General features: G+C 37.9%; 1 protein-coding gene across 1 annotated transcript; it reads right to left on the bottom strand.

The window, feature by feature from the left end:
- Positions 1–3,747: 3,747 nt before the first annotated feature.
- Positions 3,748–14,723, bottom strand: LOC577713 (procollagen galactosyltransferase 2; the record flags this gene model as incomplete). The annotated part of the gene is given in 6 exon segments (XM_030997411.1): positions 3,748–4,308; positions 5,954–6,157; positions 7,085–7,212; positions 7,890–8,022; positions 9,725–9,914; positions 14,604–14,723. Coding segments are annotated over 6 exon segments (1,133 nt in total), but the record flags the coding sequence as incomplete, so codon positions are not given.
- Between the last annotated feature and the right edge of the window lie 8,272 nt (positions 14,724–22,995).

The following is a 22,995-nucleotide window of genomic DNA, read 5'->3' as shown; positions in this document are numbered from 1 at the left end:
ACTATTTCACTTTGATTAAATATAAACACCACTACACTGAACAAACCTTTTGAGATATGATAAAAATGATAACAGCTCTGCTGCAAGACCTCCCAACAAATTCCAGCAGATGTTTTTTCAGCCAGTGCTGAATCAGATTCATTCATTTGCAGCTGGCATTGTAAAATAATTTAGGGTTAAAATTACATGACAAAGCAAACTTCTTCAAAGACAACACTGTAAATGATGTAAGAGAATGACACTTAATGGCAAGTATAAAGCATATTATGTATGTGTAGAAAGTAATCCCACCTACTGTAACCTACATTCTTCCGATTCATTCAGAGCTAAATATGAAACAGGGATTTGGTTTTAGCATCTTCTTCTTCTTCTTCTTCTTCTTCTTCTTCTTCTGATTAAGTCTGCCTCCTTCAATTGACTGAAGATTCTTGCAAACTATGTGCGTTTGTGTGTGACCGCATACACAAAGGCTCCTATCTTTGGATAAAAGTTCTTAATTGGTTTGATTTAAAGAACTATTTACAGGGGAAAGGTACTGTAGGCCAGGACAAAGCAATCACTGACCATCTTTCAGGATTTATGCATTTGTGACAACTTTAATCAAAGGCATCAAGAACATAGTTGACATAGATGTCCAATATCATCTATAGCATTTTAAACATGTTTTACCAAAATTTATTGAAGAATTAATGATGAACATATGCTGTAGGTCCAGCATTAAGAGACCTAAAAAGTGATGAGAGCAACTTACTTGAGACATGAAGAGTCTTTTCGTCTGCTCACACAGGTGAAAGTTGACTCAAGTTAGGGTTATTTAACGCTTCTTGCTAAGCTCTCTCGATATTCTTAAAGATGTTTCCACAAGGGCAACATACAAAATCTAGTACACATTTGGATTCTCTATTACTTCACTTGGTAATACAAAAAACAAAATTAAATGTGTAAAAAATATATAAACACTAGTTCTTGAAAAAGCTGATATTGAGTCACAAGGAAGATCACAACAAGAATTAACACAAGGCACAGAGTACACAACATCTTTACTTCTTCTAAATGTACATGTAAAAGGATGCTGAATAAACATCTTCATGTTTTACAAAAGCCATATTTCTATCATAAGTTGTTTTTATACATGCACCAATGAGAGCGTTAATAAGAATTATCCACATAGGATACCATAGGAACAGACTGATGGGCCCGAATTCACAAAGGAGGTTTGTCGACAAACCTCCTTTGTGAATTCGGGCCATGGTGTTTAAACCATTTAAATGATTTCATAGGTAGTACATACTTACACTATTATATGAACATAAAACACATACTTTTTCATTTGATAAATCACCCTCATCCCAAATTCAACAGATTTAGAGTCAACTAAAATACTGTAGTTAATCTCGTAAAAACTTATGGGCTGGTAATTAACATTTCCTAACGACAAGTCATTAAAAAGTACTAATAATTTCACAAAAAGAACAATGAGCGGGGGGTGGGGGGGGGGGGGTAAATAGATTTCATTGTCATGTGTCTCCTTTCTAACAATCATTTGATTTGGATCTACAGTGTATATTCAACATAAAAGTACAGGAAGATTTTCCACCTGCCATTTTGAAAATCATAAACGATACATTCCAATGATGAATGGTATGTTGCATGTTTTTTTTTTTTGCGATTAAAACATATTCAATGGAGAAAAAAATTGTTTGCCTAAATGAGTGCTTTCTAAAGTTTATTAATTGGTATAAATTACATTAAAAAATTTCACACAAGCAATGAATTTTAATAAGCAATAATATAAAAAGCAGGAAAGATAATGTATGCATAGTAAATCTACAAATCACTAAGTAAATAATGCACTACATCAGAAATCAAAGTTACACTATGCTACAAATTTTATATTACAACAAAAAATGTACAGCTATTAGCCTGCTTTGTGTAAATGTACAGTCAAATTCTAAATGCCTCCCTCTGTTGACAATTGGGTGATATTTCAACACATACATGTATATCATTTTTTTCTAAAGGATTGTTACAGCTCTACCTCTATCAAGGATCACATAATCTAAAGAAATATATACAGGTTGCATCTAAAAGCATACAAAAATGTTAAAAGTAGGGCAGACACAGGATACAGACGGGCAGGTGTTGTAGAATGGTGTGGTAGACTTTGACCAACAATTCATATATTTCAATAACATAGATTAAACCATAAAAAAATCTTCTCACTTTCTCAGCATATTGTAAAACTAAGCTCTATCTAGAAATACTAACAATGAGTTATCTGATGAGATGTATACCATTATGGGTATTAAAGTTGTTTGCATTTTGCAGAAGATGAGATGCATAGTAAAGATAGCACACACTTGGTTTACATTACAGTACTGCACGATATCAAGATATGAAACAACTACTTGTGATGTACATCTAGAAGAAACTCTATGAAAGGTCATACATGTAAAATGTACAGAAAGAAAGTTTCATAGCTCCAAAGCTTTCAACTTTATAAATAACTTCTGGGCATGAAATTGCATGATGTTGAAAATGAACTATCAGAGGCCACTAATATCTTGACTTTGTTTTATTAAATACAAGTAGTATAGTCAGAAATATTATACAAATTCTTTACTTTCTTCAAGTTTCCTACGTTGATTATAATTTAGGAGTCTTTGTTATGGTATGGAAGCATCTGATCTGATGATGACATCAATTAATCTATGGCTCTAGCAAACTAATTAAAACAATATCATGGATGTTACGAGTTTAAATACTATCTGGTGGTATGTCAAAATACTGGATCAAAAACAAAAGGTGGATTAGATACATGTAGGTGGGGAACTCCTTGATATAAAATACTAAAGAACGGTCAAATGGATATCAGTCATATACATTCGACTTCAACTTTCTTTTAAAGGTATCAAATATAAACATGAAATTGAGAAAGTCTGAATAGAGGGAACAATAATGCATATTATTATCTATATAAGGATTTCAAGTGGTACAATAAGTCAGTGTATTTAATATCCTTAGCGAAGAACCCAGATGACTGATCAATATTGTTTTCGTTTTGCTCAGTCATCCAGGAACTTCAACTATCGATATCAATATCACACAAAAACAAAGTCATATTTACAGAGGTAAGTTTAATTTTGTTATTTAGCTTGTCAGCCTGATATAGATAATGATAATAATATTGTATGGCTTTGTTTTCGTGTGATACAAGAATATATTGCTCTCACTATGACAATATTGGACTCATCTTCGGCTCGTCCAATAATGTCATAGCTTGAGCAATATATTCTTGTATCACACTCAAAACCATCCAATATGATATAAATAACTCATTTTAATTTTGATTTAACTTTGCAGTGTTACTAGCGTATAACAATGCTCAAACTTTTTATCAAATGTTCCCTTAACAAATAATTGCATCCAGGTTAAACAGTATTTCACTTCCATGATGGATACACAAAATCAGGCATATATTTTGGGGATATTGGTGCTCTTTGTATTCAAGAAAACATGGTTTAACTTAAAACATTAGCACACAATTAATCCATTTCACTGCAATATTGTCCGGTTATTGGTAGTTAGTCCCTTCAAGTTAAGGACCTGTAAGACACGCTTCAATTTTGCCAGTGAGCGGAAAACTAAATCCTTTTATGGTCTGTGTTTTTGTCAATTCAGTATGGTTGAGATATACTTGGAGATTTAAATCCAATTTGATACCAAGTTTCAGCAATCAGTGTTGATAAGACAAATTGACATGACATACAACATTTTTTACTACTCAAAATCCAAATCATACAAATCTAACATGACAATAAGAATGCCTAATATTAAAACATGCATGTGGTATCTGACATTGGCATCGCATGGTATTACAAAACTTGAGATAAAGTATCACCACGTGTACATTATAAATACATTGACATTGAGGGCGCTGGTCATCGCTGTCATAACTCCTCACGACCAGAATGTGTTTGTCCAGCACCATCCATCCCACCTTGAGCTGACTTAGGAGTGATTTGATTAAATTCATTTGGTGTATCCTTGCGGCTTTCTGAATGCTTCACGCCCTCGCTTGGCGGCACCTGCTCGTTTGGAGCGTTGCCCCCGTCGGTGGAGGTTTCATTGGTTTGGGCCACACCCGGTTTACCGTTCCTTGCCTTCTCAAGCTCCTCCCAGATGCTTGATGTCTCGGTGTCACTGAAGTACTTCTTCTCACCGGTGTAATGGGTAGGTGACACCATCAGAGGATCTACTGAGAATGCTCTCATGTTTCGAGGGCGAAACTGAGCTAACCATTCATCCCTGCAAATCAGATAAAACAAACACTAGATCTCTTACAAGAAATTGTAACTTTCTTTGCAGCAAATCAAAGCTGAAAGTGAGAGTCATGTCTGCAGCAAGATATCTTTCATTATCTTTCTTCTTAATGTTCCAATACCCTTGGTACACTGTAATTATTAAGTTAATAAATTCACATTTACCAAATCACTGCTGAACAGAATCAAACTAGTTTTGCTTACCATATTCAATTAAAAAAGAAAGTATAGAGTCTATTTTTATTTCTTCATAAAAAAGAATATAATAACGAGTGTCCTTTTGGCAGAACGGTTTGTTTGGGGAGTTTGGGAGAAAATTCCATGAAAACCTTATCACCATATGTCTTTGTTCTGCCTCTCTTAGCTGCGAAAAGATTTTGAGATGCAGAATGCAAAGACCTTGGTGGAACATATTGTAAGACAAGATCAGAAAGATATTCTGGAGACAAAATGTTTAAAATAAGCTGGAAGTCTGTGAACTTGTGCCATTATGAGTCATCTAGTTTAGATGGGTCAATGCAAGGTAAAATGTTTTAGAATATCAGCAAGTTTTATCCCAGCTTATTGAAGTCAATGCTTTCATGGATTTGACAATCTTAAAACACAGGAAAATATACCAGGACAGGAGCTAATCTCCTTGACTCCTGTACTGTCCTTCTCTGAGCTGAATGCAACCTAGAAATGTACTGCTCAGCAAAGAGGTGAAATACTTTAGTGAATCTCTCAAACCTTATCATTTATTGGTATGTTCGACAAATATACATTTTCTGTTGACAACCAAAACTACTTTGATTCTGCATGTACAGAGGATCTGAGTGAATGTCCATCTGGCTCACAGTAGATAACACATAAGCAGAGATGCCAATCTCTGGACACAAAAAACAGATTGAATATCTTTTAAAAAAATAAATAAATAAATAAATAAATAAAATAAATAAATAAAAAAAAATAAAAAAAATCAAATTTTCACGAAAACTCAACATTACCACGAGCCTGTTGGCTCCGGGCCAGTAAAATGTCAAAAAAATAATTTACTGGTAAGAACATGGGCAAGTAAAATATTTGCTCTTTCATTAATATTTAATGAGAAAATTATTAAGCATCAGTAATAATTCTTATAATGCAAAAAAGGGTGTTTAAATGCATAATGAGAATAATAATATAATTTAAATGCTTGCATATTTTGGGCTTATGATATTTTGGTTCAAGCCAGAAGTAGAAGTAAGAAAAAAATTACTGGACACCGCTAGACTTGCATTATACTCATGGAAATATGAGCCACATGCCTGTTAACTGACATTATAAACTAATTATTAGAAGAAAAACATGTGTCAGATATTTTTTTTTTTTGAAAGATGAAAAAATTTATTTTCAAGAGGCGATATCGTAATATTGTAGTTTATTTTTTTGATCGTACTAATAAATACAACAAAATCGTACTGGTTGGCATCTCTGCATGACTATACATGTACATTAAACCTAGTGGTTTTGGTTGGTCAAAGTACATTTACCATGAAGAAATTTACCAGAAAAAAAATCAGAACAAATTCACTTTGAAGTAATTTTAACAATGTTTCCTATAACAGGGAAGGGTAAATCTGACTGTCACCAGTAAAAAAAACCCCACTTACTCTGGATGCTTATCAAACATGATGGGTAGGTATTCATCGACCGGTACCATCTTCCCTAGCGGCTCCTGAGCTAATAACTTCTTAGCGCCCTCTAGAGTTAGCATGTAGCTCAGTGTCCAGTAGGAGTAGCTTGGTGTGACAATCTGGGTTGAATCAGACAAGAATTTCTCTCCTTTCATGTGCAGAATCTTACGTCCAACATATCTGAGAAAGAAAAATACCAAAGATTGTTTGAAAAGAGTGTAAGGTTCTGAGAAATGAACAAATTGTGACAGTGAACCTTCTATCTAAATAACAATAATTTTCATGAAAGATTTCCATACAAAATCACTTCTAGGATTGCTTGGCCTCAGAACAATCTTGAGTGTACATAATTTAAAGACCAATTCATGAGTCAAACCTGTCCACAGCGACGGCCCAAGGGAAACAAAAAACGTGGTCTTTGTAGACAGTTTTCTTTAGTACAATGTTTCAATGAGAAACCATTTTCAAGGGGAAAAAAATTGTGGTCTTTGCAGACAGGTGGTCACAAAACAATGTTTGACTGTATACAGATCTGGGCCCCGTCTTACAAAGAGTTGATATCGATCGCAACTATGTACAGGCACCATCCTGCTGGCTGCAAACTTGCGATTGATTGGAGGCTTACGATTGATTTGGATCAATCGTAACTCTTTGTAAGTCAGGGCCCAGATCAATTCTGATGTCTAACCATTAGATCAAAAGCAATGTGAAGAGTATAAAACACACTCGCAATTCATTGTGTTATGTTTCAAACAGTGTAGCTAAATTTGATAATCTGCAGTATATTAATACATAAGTGAACCAAATTCAGAGCAGGTAGGGGTGTCGTGATCAAGCAGTTTAATTCTTGACTGGAGATAAGGTCTTTTGTTTGAGCCCTGGTGTAGCACTACTGTCCATTGGCAAGACAGTAATCTAGATATGCAACTGTTCATCAAATAGTTAAATGATGTTACCTGGTAGGAAGGATTTTGTTAAATGATGTAAGCAAGGAACTGTAAGCATACATGTACCTAGAGCCAGAGTAATATAAGAATTCCTTGCATGGTGGATATTGGCACTTTAGAAGTATCCCCTAATGTTATTATTATGTACGAGTATGCTTACATCAGATCCCATTCTAGTTTCCTAGCTGCTACCTCAGCCATGACGCTTGCCATGCGAGGTTTAAAACGAGCTCCAAATCTGATGTCATCTTCAAAAATCAGGATACGAGATAGATTCCTTTCCACAACCTGCAAGATACAAAACAGAGAATGAGAGTTTTTAATGCCAGTATCTATGCACTCATATCACAAATAGTCATGTACATGTATGTATAACTCTAGAGGACTTGCTACACTACCAAGCTATTCTTCTCAAAACCTCTTGCTGTCAATCAGACTCTATGTACCAACATAATATGAGAAATCAAACATCTTGTATGGGACCAATAAGGTACTAAGTATAAGGTAGATGTAATGGGTACATGGTATAAGGTACAAGTTAGTGTTCCTAAATCTTATCAGATGTTTGTCAAGGTATAGATATAAACCTCATTTACATGTATGCTGTGCAAAACAGCCGGGGGAAAATGTAATCTTTCTTACCCTACTATGGTGCATAAGATACAAATGTACAAGCACAAGGTAAAAACTAGTGGTCTTACTTCTTTCCATATGTTGTAATGGCTAAGGAAACATCTGAACAAACAAAAAACATATGTCAATTGAAATTTATCTTACCGTCCTATGCTGCATAAGGTACACATGTACAAAGTACAAGGTAAAAGATAGTGGTCTTACTTATTTCCATATGTTGTAATGGCTGAGGAAACATACGCACAAACAAAAACATAAGTCAATTACCATCTCTCTGACCATACTATGCTGCATAAGGTAAAAAGTACAAGGTATGATGTTGATGGTCTTACTTCTTTCCATATATTGTAATGGCTGAGGAAGCATCCAATCTCTCCCTTGGTGAGTACTCTCCCCCAGTACGGATCAGCATAACCTGGTAACATATCAATGCCCATCTCTCTCAGGATATCAGGTGATAACAACCTAGAAAGACACAAAACATGTCATCAAAACATTGAAGGTGATCAGGAAGCATTTAAGTGTGTAGAGGTGTTTTGGTCCGGTGGATAAGTCTCTGGACTCGGAATTAGGTGCTTGAATTGCTTGGGCGCTGTAATGGCAGCCGTGCTAAAGCCATGAGTCCCAGGAGTGGCATTGTTTCAGACATGAGTGCTAAACAAGACTCCACTATTATTATTATTATTTTCATTAATCTTGCACAAGATTGGCAGAATTTTCACTTTGATTTGCGAATATCAGATGATTGGGCTCACCTATAAAGTCACCTGTATATAAAAAAAAATTGAAAAGATCTATCTGGGGTTATTTAATAAGTAAGTGAGAGGATGATTTTTTTCTTCTTCTTTTCACCTCAATACTAAATGTCCACACATGATTTACCTGACAAATCTTTATATGCAAAATGAAGTCCAAACAAATAGGAGTAAATGTAATAAAAAATTTATTTGCAAGTACCGGTATCACTTTAGTATATGGACACACTTAAAGAGAACCTAAACTTTCATACCAAGTTACTTTTTATTGTAAAGTTTAAAAGATTTGAATAAAATCAGTGAAAATTTGAACAAAATCGGGCAAGGAATAAGGAAGTTAGAGCTTTTTAAAATGACTAGTCACTAGAGGGCGGTATTCAATTTGATGACATCATCTGTGAACAACTCTCCATGCCTTTTGTACATAAAATTTCACAATTTTTTCGTTTTCTTCGTATTTATTTGTGTTCTTGATCCGACTTCATAACATGTGAAGTAGAATATATCATTTTGCATTCTATATCTTGCTTTCAGGGGAGTAGATTATCTTAATCACAAGAAAAAAGGAAAAACATGAAATTTGATGTACAAAAGGCAAGGAGAGTTGTCCACAGATGATGTCATCAAATTGAATACCGCCCTCTAGTGACTAGTCATTTAAAAAAGCTCTAACTTCCTTATTACTTGCCCGATTTTGTTCAAATTTTCACTGATATTTTTCAAATATCTTAAATTTTACAATAAAAGTAACTTAGTATGAAGGTTTTGGTTCCCTTTAATATACATCTTGGACTTATGCATTGTTTGATCAATTGAAAAGGCTCTTGACACATCTGAAAACGAGTTACTTCATTAAATTATTCAACCACTTTTCCCCAAAGACACAAAGATAAAGACAATGCTGGCTCTCTTTTATGTTGAATTAATTATTCAGATTAAAACTCTGTCAAACATTCTTTTATTACAGATTTCAGACTGGAGATATTTAAAGTATTTAAAGGTTATAATCCAGTTCTGGTCATGCGATTGCATTGTGAAAGAAACGTTGGAATCGATCAGAAAAGGTTGATCATCTAGCATATAAGTATTGGTGTGTGCTGCAAGGTTCTGGAAACATCAAAATGATAAGAAATTTGGCCCAGTCTTGGTAAAGTTACAAGCACTGTAAACAGAAAGATGAATATGGGCCTTTGCAATATCTATCCAGTCCGGATAGATATAACAATTTACCAAATATATCAATTAGTAGGCTGATTCCCGGCAAAATTTGTATCATCACGTATTGATCAAAACATATTCTTTCACATGATTGGTAACAAGAGCTTCCTTTTTATGTTTTGAGAGGGGGGCGTTTCCAAAACTGGTCTATACTTTTAAACACAATCTATTAGAAGATTTAGGTTTGAACTTACTTGCCATCAACTGCTTTAATTAGCTTAAAATCAATTCTGAGAAGTTTAAGGGCTGCTTGCATCCTCAGTCTTCTGAGTGGCCTTCTCTCAAGATTGACGAGATATATCTCATCAAAACCCATCTTATTAGCTGGTTTCTCCTCTGGTAAAGTGATGAACGGTGAGGTCGACATGGGAACGTGATCGTCCACTGGGAATCAAAGAGATTTAAATAATGATATGATATTGAATGGAATACAAGGGTGTATCCCAACAGCTGATGGGTATACATCACAAGTCGGCATGACGAGTGAAATATTGTCAAAAGTGCGATGTACCCTGTGTCCCACAAAAAAAATGCTATTATTATAATCAATTGTATGAAACCTACATGTAGTATCTCAATGTTTACAATTACATCCTAATGTTTTTGTATTGACCTATACCTTAAAAATGCAGAAAAAAAAGTATTTTGTCCTTAACCTATTTTTGTATTGTAACACATATTTACCCCAAACTACGAGATATTGAAAATTAAGGTCATGAGGGTTCTTTTGCTCAAAGCACAAGAAATGCCATTTTTCTGGTTGGCTCAAAACCCTACATACCCAATCCGTTTTAACCTGTCTTTTGAAATCGATGATCTTGTTGCCACTATGAGAAACAGAGTAGAACTCCATGCATATTTGTATATATGAAGAAAATTCAAGACAAAATAAAAAGCAAATAAATTGAACTTTATTTGATTCCAATCACAGTAAAAAAGACATTATACATTGTTGTAATACATAGGCAAAGAAAAATACATTAAAATGTAGATCTATAAACATTGAAAAAGAAAAAAAGAAAAAGAAACTAGATGGAATTCGACTGCGCGCAGTCGAAAATGATGCCTCCGTCATAGAGCAATTTTACAAACCAAAACAGAAGAAATTTTTCGAATTCAAGTTCAATTGTAATCCATTGACAGGTTCTCAGAATATCGTGATTACAAGCAATTTCTCATATACATATATGACCCTTTGATCTTTGACCTCATGACCCTAAAATCTACTCAGTTCATTGGCTCTGCAAGATGTCCTGAGTTAAATAGTAATCCATCTGTCAGTTCTAATGAGAATGCGTTCACAAGCTATTTTTGAATACATAATGAGCCCATGACCTTTGACCTTTGACCTTATGAACCAAGAATCTACTCAGTTCATTGGCTCTGCAAGTAACATACATGACCTAATTTGGCAGGAATCCATCAATCGCTTCTTGAGATAACGCGGTCACGAGCTGTTTTTGCATACATAATGTGCGCTTTGGCCTTTGACCTTTGACCTCATGACCCCTAAATCTAATCAGTTCATCGGCTCTGCAAGTAACATACATGACCTAAGTTTGGCAGCAATCCATCAATCGGTTCTTGAGATAACGCGATCACGAGCTGTTTTCGCATACATAATGAGCCCTGTGACCTTTGACCTTTAACCTCGTGACCCCAAAATCTAATCAGTTCATTGGCTCTGCAAGATACATACATGACCAAAGTTTGGCAGGAATCCATCAATCGGTTCTTCAGATAACGCGATCACGAGCTGTTTTTGCATACCTAATGAGCCCTGTGACCTTTGACCTTTGACCTCGTGACCCCAAAATCTAATCAGTTCATCGGCTCTGCAAGATACATACATGACCAAAGTTTGGCAGGAATCCATCAATTGGTTCTTCAGATAACGCGATCACAAGAACGAGACGTACGTACAGACGTACGTACAGACGTACGGACGGACGGACGGACAACCCGAAAACATAATGCCTCCGGCTACTTCGTAACGGAGGCATAAAAAGAAGACATGATTAAATCTACTAAAAGTATAGGATGGAAAAAGGTGCATCTGAAAAAGCCACAGGAGCTTGATGAATGGGCGCACCCTGAGCGCATCATAATATAATTAACAATAAAAAGCTCTGTCAGCTGGAAAAGAGTAAAGGGATAAACAACCCTTTCAATATATCATTTAAGAAGATAATTTTAGCATAATTTTGGGCATACTTTTTGTTAATGATTGGTTCCACATACCAGTAGGGTAGAAACTAACAGTGTTGTAATGTGAATGTACAGTGGGGTTTAGGAGCTATAGAATTTTTTGTTTGTTTTTATTCACCTGTACATTAAAAACACAGAGAAAAAACAAAACATTTTGTCCTTGTGTATGATGGTTATTGGCATGCTGGTGGAAGGTGTAGAGTACATTAGTATAATGTTTGTATCTATCTTATGTACCCTTACAAAAAAACCTAATGGTAAATGAATGGTGTTTGAATGGTAGCGTCAATGGTAAATGGTATTTCAATGGTGTGCCAATGGTGGATTCTGTATGGTGAATGGTGTTTCAATGGTGGCGTCTGATGGTGAATGGTGTTTCAATAGTGGAGTCTGTATGGTGAATGGTGTTTCAATGGTGTTATTGCAAGGAACTGCAAGGAATAATACCCTAGTCCTCAGGAACAATGATGGATCTTTAATTTTTTCTTCAATTTGGAGTAATTTTTTATCTGATATGTGTCTCTTTACCGTGAGTAACTGCTGTTTTGTGCTCCACCCATATAACTCTGTGATGTACATTATTATACATTTGCTTTCATGAAGAGTTGAACAGCCTGTTATTGTTAATTAAAGCAGCTTATAAATCATTCTATTTTATTACAAAAATTGAAATATTACAGTATTAGGGGCACACCTTTAGAACTTTATGAAGTTATTTATCTGATCGTAAACAATTAACAATTAATAATGGAGCTGAATCCCAGTTAAAACAAAAGGTTGCGGAATTCCTCTAGGATCTATTCTCGGCCCCCTTTTGTTTTTGATTTATATTAATGACATGCCATGTTCAACCTGTAATTTGCGTTATATTTTATTTGCAGACGATACCAGTGTATTTTGTAAAGGTCGTGATCCTACAACTTTATATCATTTTGAAAATACTCAACTAATAAATTTAAGTATGTGGATGAAATCCAATGAGTTAATATTGAATACTAATAAAACTAATTATATTATGTTTGGAACTAGAACCAAAATTCCAATGGATTAAAATTTGTTCTATTCAAATAAAAAGATAACTCGGGTTTCAAGTACAACATTTTTAGGAGTAATTGTAGATGAAAAGCTATCTTGGAACCACCAGATAAATCATCTTTGTAACACTTTATCTAAAAATATTGGTGTTTTATTCAGATTTAATTTCTTACCTCAGACTGTTTTGAAAATGTTATATCATGCCTTCATTTCTTCCCACTTTAATAATTGTAATATTGTTTGGGGTTTCACTTCTAAAAGAAATATTGATCAAATTTATAAATTACAGAAACATGGGATTCGCCTTATTACACACTCTTTTTAAAAAATCTATCTCACACTCTATCATTATTTAAAAAAATGCAAATCCTACATATCCATGATTTATTAACCTTAAATACTACAATTTTCATGTTTCATCTGTCTAATAAACTTCTTCCAAGATTTATGATGATTTTGTTACTATGAATTGTTCCATTCATAATTACAATACTAGAAATGCTCAAAATATCCACCTCCCTTTAAACCGCATATCAACCTCCCAACTCATCTAAAATATAGTAAGACCGTAAAACAGTTCAAACAGTTAGTTAAACAACACCTACTGAACTCATAAATGATAATATTTTGTTAAAGTTTCCTATCTTTTGTTCCTTATCTCTTTTTAATTTAAAATTTTGATGTTTTTGTTAAGTTTTTTCTGCAATAATCTTTTGATATTTTTCTTAAAATGTATAATATGTTATGTATATTCTTGTTATTTGTCAAGGGGTCACTTTCAACAAGCCAATTCAGTGCTTTTTATGACCCTGCCACTATTATTTATATGTATACATTATTGATTTTTAAATGTGTTTTAAAGTGGAAATAAATTGAATTTGAACTTGAACTTGAATTTCCAGTTACAGTGGTACATATGTCTTTGGTAAATGGTGTTTCAATGGTATAGTGATGAAATTACTCTTATGTTATGTATACATGTATCAGTATTATTTTTTGCATTGTATGATTGTTCATATGTACTGTCATTATTGTGATGTGTTGTTGTTAATAAATTCAAAATAAAAAAAAATAAAATAAAATAAATGATAATTGGTACATGTACTTCGATGGCAGTGACTAAAGTTTAAATGTTATTTCAATGGTAATTACTTAATGGTAAATGGTAGTGACTGGTAAATGGTGTTTTAGTGTACAGTCTGTATGATGAATGGTGCTAGGTAATAATAATAATAAATACGGTCCTTATAAAGCGCTTACCACCGAAATCTTTACGAGCTAGACAAACAAAATACAATAATAAACAATTACATATCACACAAAACAAAACAAAATCAAATAAACTTACAAATTACAATACATATGAAATATACATCAATGTGAAAAGATTAAGTTAATCAAAAGATGTTTTACTGTGGAAATACCGACATCCATCTGGGCCCGTTTCATAAACCATTTGACTGACTGTAACCAATTCGATATTTATATCTATAACAAATCTAATTATGACTATGGCATCTGTTATAGAAGTGAAAATCTGTTTCATGAAACTAATAACAAAGTGCTATATATAGTTACATATATGTACCTACATGTATATATTATCAATAAATATAAGCTGTTCTTTAGTGTTTTAATATATTCATTCATCCTTGAAAGCAAACTTCTCCTTATGAATCAAATGGAAGTCACAGTGATTGTTATCTTACCCAATTTAAATTTTTCATCACACAATTAAATGATTATCCTTTCAATTAAATGTAATTCCTATTCACTGAAAGCTGTTAATGAAGCCATCATGACTAAGCCCTAGTCATCCTTACAACTTACACATGGTTTCCAGCTTAGTGTGTAACATCTGTTCTACTTCTTCCTTCAGAGGGTGATGTGACTCTGGAGGATACAACATGGCTCCATAATGATCTTTGTTTGTAATGTAGAAGGAAATACCTGAAAAGATACAATGGGAAACATGTCATGAAAGTCAGTATATGGGGCTTAAGATACTTTGGCAAGCAATATAATGATCTCTGTTCAAAACATAAAGGGAATACCTGAAAAGACAAGATAGAAACATGACATGAAAGGCAATGCATGGGGTAGACTGAAAGCTTCAATTTCTTATATCGACGGTTGTTACGCTGAGACTATGTCTGGCTCCAGTGACTGTTTCTACGGGGAAGGTTGACAAATGTAAGTTTTATTTAAAAATTACCCATACCATACAGTTATTTCTGTCTATGCATGGGGCTGAACAAGTTTAGCATGATCTTGTAAAGATCTCTGATTGGAATGAAGAATTTAATGACTGAAAATACACAATTGAAAAAGTTTAATGAATTTCAATACATCAGTCAAAAGAGATATCACATATCTCCTTGATCAGACTGTTTAGGGTAGTGAGTAATGTATAGTCATAAAATGACGGGAAACATAAAAATAACATCAGTTGAAACAGTTTACTTCAAATCATTGGGTCATCATGCCGGGTCGGGTAGCCGCATTACCCCACCTTTGTGAAAACATGCTTCTTTATTCACGATATGTCGGGGATAACGTTTGTGAAATAACCCCCTCTCACTTTGTGAAAACCCTACGGCAAATCTACAAAAGGTCGCGTCATCTTCCGCTTTCATTTCATGAAAGGTCGTGTAACGCAACCACCTGACCTGACGCGATGACCAGATGACTCGAAATATGCAATCAAAACATTCATGTCCTTGGGTGGTAATAATGACTTTAATTTAGAATGTTGATTTTTTTTCTTCCTGAAACGATATTACATGAACATATGAAGCATGATAAGCAATGGGAGTCCCACTGTGAGAAAAGTCAGGACAGAAAGTAAGGTCATGTCAGTGAGACTGAAAGCCAAGTTTACCAAACTGAACTAACACAGCTGGAGATGACTGAATCCAGAGATGAAGATCAGATGCTGGATTGGAAGTGATATTGTTCCCTTATGTCTCAGAGGAAAACAAGTCTGAATTCAATTCCATCTTCTTTCAATCAAAACACTCAGAGTGAGGAAACTTATGCTTGAAATTTGTTTATGATTTACCAGCCATCAGTAACTTAACTCATAACTAAGACAAAATTATACTTTCATATGATTCTTTAGCCATTTTCACTTTCATGTGAGTAAAGCATATCTTTGGTTTTAAAAAGTTAATTTGAAAATAGAGGATTTCTATATCTATATCAATGATAAAAAGATGGACAAAGTGTTATTTGTAAAGCTTGATAAGCTCCAAGTTTGAACTTCAAGTTTTGGATGCAATCTTCACAGCAAAAGACATGATGTAGCATTTTTGGTGATGTGGCAACAAAAAAAGGAAAACAGAGTACACAGGAACAGAGAGCCATTAATCTCTGGAAGGCTTAAAGGGAACTCTGTCAACAAAGACAATGAAATATGAAAATGGCTATGAGGAAATATAACTTTTCTGAAAATCTTTTATTCCAAGGCAAACAAGGAAAAAAAAGATAAATACATAAGTCCAAAAAAGTACCATTTTCATGTGTAAAGCAATGCCATAAAATGGTAGGATTTCAACTTAGACTTGAAACTCTCTAATAATGCTGTAGTTCTCAACTCCAATGGTAATTTGTTCCACAGAGAGGACGCTTCAGCCATGAAAGCTGTTTCACCACAGGCGACTCTTCTTCTTGGGATCGAAAGAAGAAGTTGATGTGATGATCTCAGGGTGCGTTTATCGTGTCTTGCCACTAGATATGTACATATCATACCCCACTATACGAACGTGATTTGCGGGATGTCGCGTTTATCGTCTCTTCACGATTCAAAATGAAGGCCTTGTCTCTGCGCAGCTGATTTGCGCCGTTTGACCCGGGAAGCAGACAGTTTCTCGGAGGTCAACTACGCACACATGCTTGTACAACACATGACGCGCGCTAGCCTCCGAACCGGAAATTAACCTGGGAAGGTCCGATTTGTATGTGGGGTTCAAAACAGCTTTGCGTTTATCATGTCTCAGAAACATGATTCTGGCTTTATGTCACATTCAAAACCCACTTTTTTTTGCGTTACAAAATATCTAAAGACGTTTGAAAAAGGCTTTGCGTTTATCACCTTAAAAATTTGCCTGAAAGACGTTTGAAAACGCTGATTCTAGGCAAAAAATTGGTCAATAAATGCACCCTCAGACTTTGAGAAAGTGCATATTAAAGGTATAATTAGATTTTGAAGGTAGTTTAGTGCGAATCCATTCACAACTTACATGTCAGGAGAAGAATCATAAGGTATTGTACCCAAGACTACGCACACATCTGAAACTACATGTAGCACTTGAACTTCTGACTTTGGATTTAGAACCATGATTGTATATACAGAAGGCCAGAAGTACTATAAATGTAACTCTCACATTTGTTCAGTGAGTCCCTATTACGCTAGAATAGGAGAAAGAGGAAATGAAGAAAAAACAGCCAAAGAGATAGGTAGAAAGAGAGAGAGAGAGACAGAGAATGTTTTCAAGCTTCATGTGTAACATCTGTTCTTCTTCTTCCTTGAGAGGACGTTTGGGGGGAGGGTGGGAGAGGGGAGGGAGGGGAGAGGGTGAGGGAGAGGAAGGGGGAGAGGGGAGAGGGAGGGGGAGAGGGAGGGGGAGAGGGAGGGGGAGGGAGGGGGAGAGGGAGGGGGAGAGGGAGGGGGAGAGGGAGGGGGAGAGGGAGGGGGAGAGGGAGGGGGAGAGGGAGGGGGAGAGGGAGGGGAGAGGGAGGGGGAGAGGGAGGGGGAGAGGGAGGGGAGAGGGAGGGGAGAGGGAGGGGGAGAGGGAGGGGGAGAGGGAGGGGGAGAGGGAGGGGGAGAGGGAGGGGGAGAGGGAGGGGGAGAGGGAGGGGGAGAGGGAGGGGGAGAGGGAGGGGGAGAGGGAGGGGAGAGGAGGGGAGAGGGAGGGGGAGAGGGAGGGGGAGAGGGAGGGGAGAGGGAGGGGGAGAGGGAGGGGGAGGGAGGGGGAGAGGGAGGGGGAGAGGGAGGGGAGAGGGAGGGGAGAGGGAGGGGGAGAGGGAGGGGAGGGGGAGAGGGAGGGGAGGGGAGGGGGAGGGGAGGGAGAGGGGGAGGGGAGGGGGAGGGAGGGGGAGGGGAGGGAAGGGGAGGGGGAGGGGAAGGGAAGGGGAGGGGGAGAGGGAGGGGGGCAGAGGGAAGGGGAGGGGGAGAGGAGGGGAGAGGGAAGGGGAGGGGGAGAGGAGGGGGAGAGGGAAGGGGAGGGGGAGAGGAGGGGGAGAGAGGGAAGGGGAGGGGGAGAGGAGGGGGAGAAGGATGGGAGGGAGAGGGAGGGGGGCGGGGGAGGAAAAGTCTGTACGAGGGATGGTTTTGAGGTAATTGTTAATTTCATTACCCTAATTTATTTAATCCTGATATATTTTCTCAACTATACTAGTACTTTACAATAACACTTTACACATGACAATTCACAATGATCCTGACAAGTTCGGAGAATACATGTAGTACGTATCACACATGATGCTAGATCGATGACTAAATTAAGTGTAAACACAACACAGGAAGGTCAGTAGTCCAGTCTATGTTATGTTTGTAAGGACAGGATGTGACATGGATGCAATTAGATCAATATGTCAAACCTTACTATCAGTTCACTGTGAAATATATTCTGTTGTAGCTCTGCATTGTGTGCTATGGGGTCCCACTTTAACAATCCTATTACTATAACTATCCCCCCCCCCCAAGCAAACAAAACAAAAAGAAGAAGAAAGAAAGAAAAAGACTGGGGGAGGGTTGAGGGGAGGGAGGATGAATATTCAAGATGATATGCCATCTCACACCCTTTCCCCAAATTCATGGTTCTAATTAATAAGCGGCCCCCTCAATAGCTGGAACCATACTATGCCACTGCCTGCCTGTGTTGAAGACCAAAATCTCATATTTGACATTGGCTGCAGACAATCTTTGCCACCAAAAGCAGGAGTACAATACAATTATTACATGTTCACAACTGGAACAACAGTAAGAGATCATACAACTTTACATGACACATAACAGAGGACACATGACATACATGTACAGGGCTTGCAACGAACACTCACGTATCACGTATCACGTGATCACGTGATCACGTATCACGTATTGCGCCCTTTCGTGAAACAGGTCACCCAAATCTACGAAGTGTTGGGTTACGTGACCCAACAAATAGTTATTTTGCTATATGCAATCTACGAAAGCTCACGTAATTGACGCTGGCGTTTAAAAAAATAATGCAAATTGTCATTGAGAAGAGACTAATAGCAAAAAAGCTGCTTCAGGTCAGAATATGTTGTGTAACTCTGGCGCGGATCAAGGCCCCCCCCCCCCGGAAAAAGAGGAAAAAGGAAAAAACAAAAAGAGAGAAGAGAGAGAGAGAGAGAGAGAGATTGAAAAGAAGGGAAAGAGGAGAGAAAGGGAAATGGAAGAAGAGAAAGAAACTGGGAAAAAAAAGGAGATCGGGGGGGGGGGGGGCGGGGAAGGGCCTTGCCTCCCAGTTGTTACCACACCCCCACCCCCGCCCCCCCCCCCCCACATAAAAAAATAACAGAGAAGGAAGGACAGTGAAAGAAAAAAGGAAAAAAGAGGAAGAAGAAAAAAATAAGGGGGATATCGGTTACAAGTTTCCCGCCAACAAGTTGTAGTTCGGTGGGGGGGGGGGGGGGGGGCTCTTGCCCCCCGCGGGAAGGAAAAGAAAAGGGTGAAAAGAGGGGGAGAACAGTTGCAATTAATCCCGCCAACAACCTGTGGATCGGGGGCCGAAAGGGCCTTGCATCCCCCTTGCAAACCTGAAACAGAGAGAAGGAAGGAAAGGAAAGGAAAAAAAGAGAGAAATGAAAGGAAAATGGGAGATAAAGGGAAGGAAAAAAAGAGGAAGAAGAGAACAAAATAAGGGGGATATCAGTAACAAGTTTCCCGCCAACAAGTTGTAGTTCGGTGGGGGTGGGGAGGCTCTTGACTTGGGGGGGGAGGATCCAGAGGCGGCCCCCCCCCCCTGGAAAAAAAGAAGAGAAAAAAAGAAGGAAAAAAAAGGAAGGAAAAAAAGAGAGAGAGAGAGAAGGAAAGGGAAAGAGGAGAGAAAGGAAAAGAAGGGGGAAGAAGGAGATCGGGGGGGGGGGGCGTCCTAGGCTTTTGCCTCCCCCCCCCAAATAAAAAAAATAAGAGAGAAGGAAGGAAATGGAAAGAAAAACGAAAAGAGGAGATAAAGGGAAGGAAATTGGAGAAGAGGAAAAGAAAAGAAGGGGGTAATAGTTGCAATTTCCCCGCCAACAAGTTGTGGATCGGGTGTGCATGGTGGGGCAAAATGACCTTGCCTCCTCCCCCTCCCCCCTCCCCACTAAACTTAAAAGAAAGAGAAGGAAAAAAAATAAGAGAGAAGGAAAGAAATGGAAAGAAAAAAGGAAAAGAGGAGATAAAGGAAGGAATTGGAGACGAATAAAAGAAAAGAAGGGGAAATAGATCATTTGCGGTTAATCCCTCCAACAATGTGTGTAAAAGGTTGGGGGCCGAAAGGACCTTGCCCCCCCCCCCTCCCCCCTCCCCAGCAAACTTAAAAGAAAAAAAGAGAAAGAAGAAAGGTAGGGGAGATCAGTTGCGATTTTTCCGCCAACAAGAGGGGGGGGGGGCTCGGGGGAAATAAAATTTATCGTGGTTTATTTCTAATTCCATAACGGTGGTTAACACATAATGCTGAAATGTCATAATTTTCCGAGATTTGTTCTCATTCTTAGTAAATTATACTTTTTATGCGTTTGTTGTAAAATGACAAATACAGCCAGGCAAGAAAATGCCTCTTGAGATGCCTACATGTCAGGGCCCGCGGAACGGCGGGGATCAGGAGCTTCCAGCTCCCTCCCCCACCCCCGAATTTTTTGAAAAAGCATATTAAAGAGAAATAGAAAGAAAGAGAGCAAGAAAGACAGAGTAGTTAAAGTAATTAAACGCCTAAAACGGGGGCTTTGCCCCCGGGACCCAACTAAGGGCCCTAAGGTGAGCCCCTTGATACTCATCCGACCGTAATTTAGTGCCTAAAACCCTTGAGCTTGTGGGGGCTCCGCCCGCTGGACCTCACGCAAATCAGTGTCTTGCCAGTGTCACAAATAAGGTATACAAATATGTTCATCTGACCGTAATCAAATGCCTAAAACCTCAGAGTTTCCGGGGTTTCCACACCCTCGACCCCACCAGGGGCCCTAAGGCGGGACCCTGAATGCTTATCTGACCGTAATTTATTGCCTTACAAGGTATCAAAAATATTATGTTCATCTGACAGCAGGCGCGTAGCTAGGGGGCGGTGGGGGCGCCACCCCCCCCCCAAAAAAAAGCCGGCCACAAAAAAAGAGAGGATAGTAAAGAAGAGGACGTAGGAAGAAAAAGGGAGCAGACAAAAAACACTTTTGAAATTCAGACAAAGATTAAGAGTCGAAAACGGTACAACGATTGTCTTCTTTCTCTAATAATTTAATGAAATATCAAAGCCTTCGCGCAGGAGGGGGACTGAACTGAGACAAGGATTACGAGACGAGAACGTTACAGCGAACCGTCCTCTTTCTTAAATGATTTTAATGAAACGTCAAAGCTTTTGCGCTTCGCGCGGGAGGGGGGGGGGGGACTGAATTGAGACAAGGGATAAGAGTCGAGAATGGTAATACGAATCGTCTTCTTTCTCTAATGATTTAATGAAACGTAATAGCTTCCGCGCTTCGCGCGGGAGGGGGGGGGGACTGAATTCAGACGAGGATTAGAGTCGAGAACGGTACAACGAATCGTTTTCTTTCTCTAATGATTTAATGGAACATAAAACGCGGGAGGGTAGGGGAAACTGAATTCAGACAAGGATTAGAGTCGAGAACGGTACAACGAATCGTCTTCTGAAACGTAAAAGCTTTGATCTTCGCGCAGGAGGAATATCAAGGGGGAGCTGAATTCAGACGAAGATTATTTTCGAGAACGGTACAACGATTCGTCTTCTTTCTCTAATAATTTAATGAAACGTCAAAGCTTTCGCGCTTTTGCGCAGAAGGGGGTGGGGGAACTAAATTTAGACAAGGATTAAGAGTCGAGAACGGTACAACAAATCGTCTTCTTTCTCTAATAATTTAATGCAACGTCATAAGCTTCGCGGAGGATGGAGGGGAAACTCGCCCCTCCCTGCACTACCCCCTATTACGTCACTGCTGGTCACCATTACGTATAATTTCAAATTAATACAGACCGATAGGAAAATTATGCCTTACATGAGTAGGTTCATATGCTATTTTTTTATCCCATAATGAGAGAGAGAGAGAGAGAGAAAGAGAGAGATGCAAGTGGAAAAGGCTGAAGAATTTATAGAAATAAATAAATTGCAAGAAAATTGAAATGAAAAGGAGCAAGATAATAGGCCTATTTCTCTCCTTTCTCTCTATTTTTTTTCTTAAAGTTTATCTTTGGTTCTTTTTCACATTTTTGTTTCCCTACTCATATGCCAGGCGCGGATCCAGGATTTTCCAATAGGGGGGGGGGGGGGGGGGGGGGGGGGGGGGGGCGGAATTTACAAAATGGCGCAGACCGTTTTTTCAAGGTCATATTAGAAGCACCATACCGGTACAATTTGGACATTTTCATCGGGGGGGGGGGGGACTATAGCCTCTTGCCCGAAAAAGTAATTTTCTGGTTTCACAATTCGGCTAGTGAGCGAGCAACAATTTGACCATAATATGTGAAAGTGTTATTTATCACCAAAATAAACGAGAAAAGATATAAAACAACTCATATTCGGCAGCTCGCTGCCACCCCCCTCCCAATTTCGCGCGAAGCGCGGAGCTTTGACTTTTTCTTCATTATTAGAGAAAGAAGACGATTTGTTTTACCGTTCTCGACTCCTATTCCTTGTCTGAATTCAGTTTTCCCCCTCCGCGCGAAGAAAGCTTTGACGTTTCACTAAATTATTAGAGAAAGAAGACTATTCGTTGTACCGTTCTAGACTCTTATCCTTGTCTGAATTTCAGTTTTCCCCCTCCCGCGCGAAGCCAGAAGCTTTGACGTTTCATTAATTATTAGAGAAAGAAGACGATTTGTTGTACCATTCTCGACTCGTATTCCTTGTCTGAATTCAGTTTTCCCCCTCCCGCGCAAAGCGCGGAAGCTTTGACTTTTTATAGTTTAAATTGAAATTATTAGAGAAAGATGATTCGTTGTACCATTCTCGACTCTTAATCCTTGTCTGAATTCAGGTTCCTCCCG

This window comes from Strongylocentrotus purpuratus, unplaced genomic scaffold, assembly GCF_000002235.5.
Source record: "Strongylocentrotus purpuratus isolate Spur 01 unplaced genomic scaffold, Spur_5.0 spur5_scaffold_4, whole genome shotgun sequence".
In the NCBI taxonomy this organism is placed as follows: Eukaryota; Metazoa; Echinodermata; class Echinoidea; order Camarodonta; family Strongylocentrotidae; genus Strongylocentrotus; species Strongylocentrotus purpuratus.
Note: the sequence above shows the minus strand (reverse complement) of the source record. Positions and strands in the feature narration are given on the sequence as shown.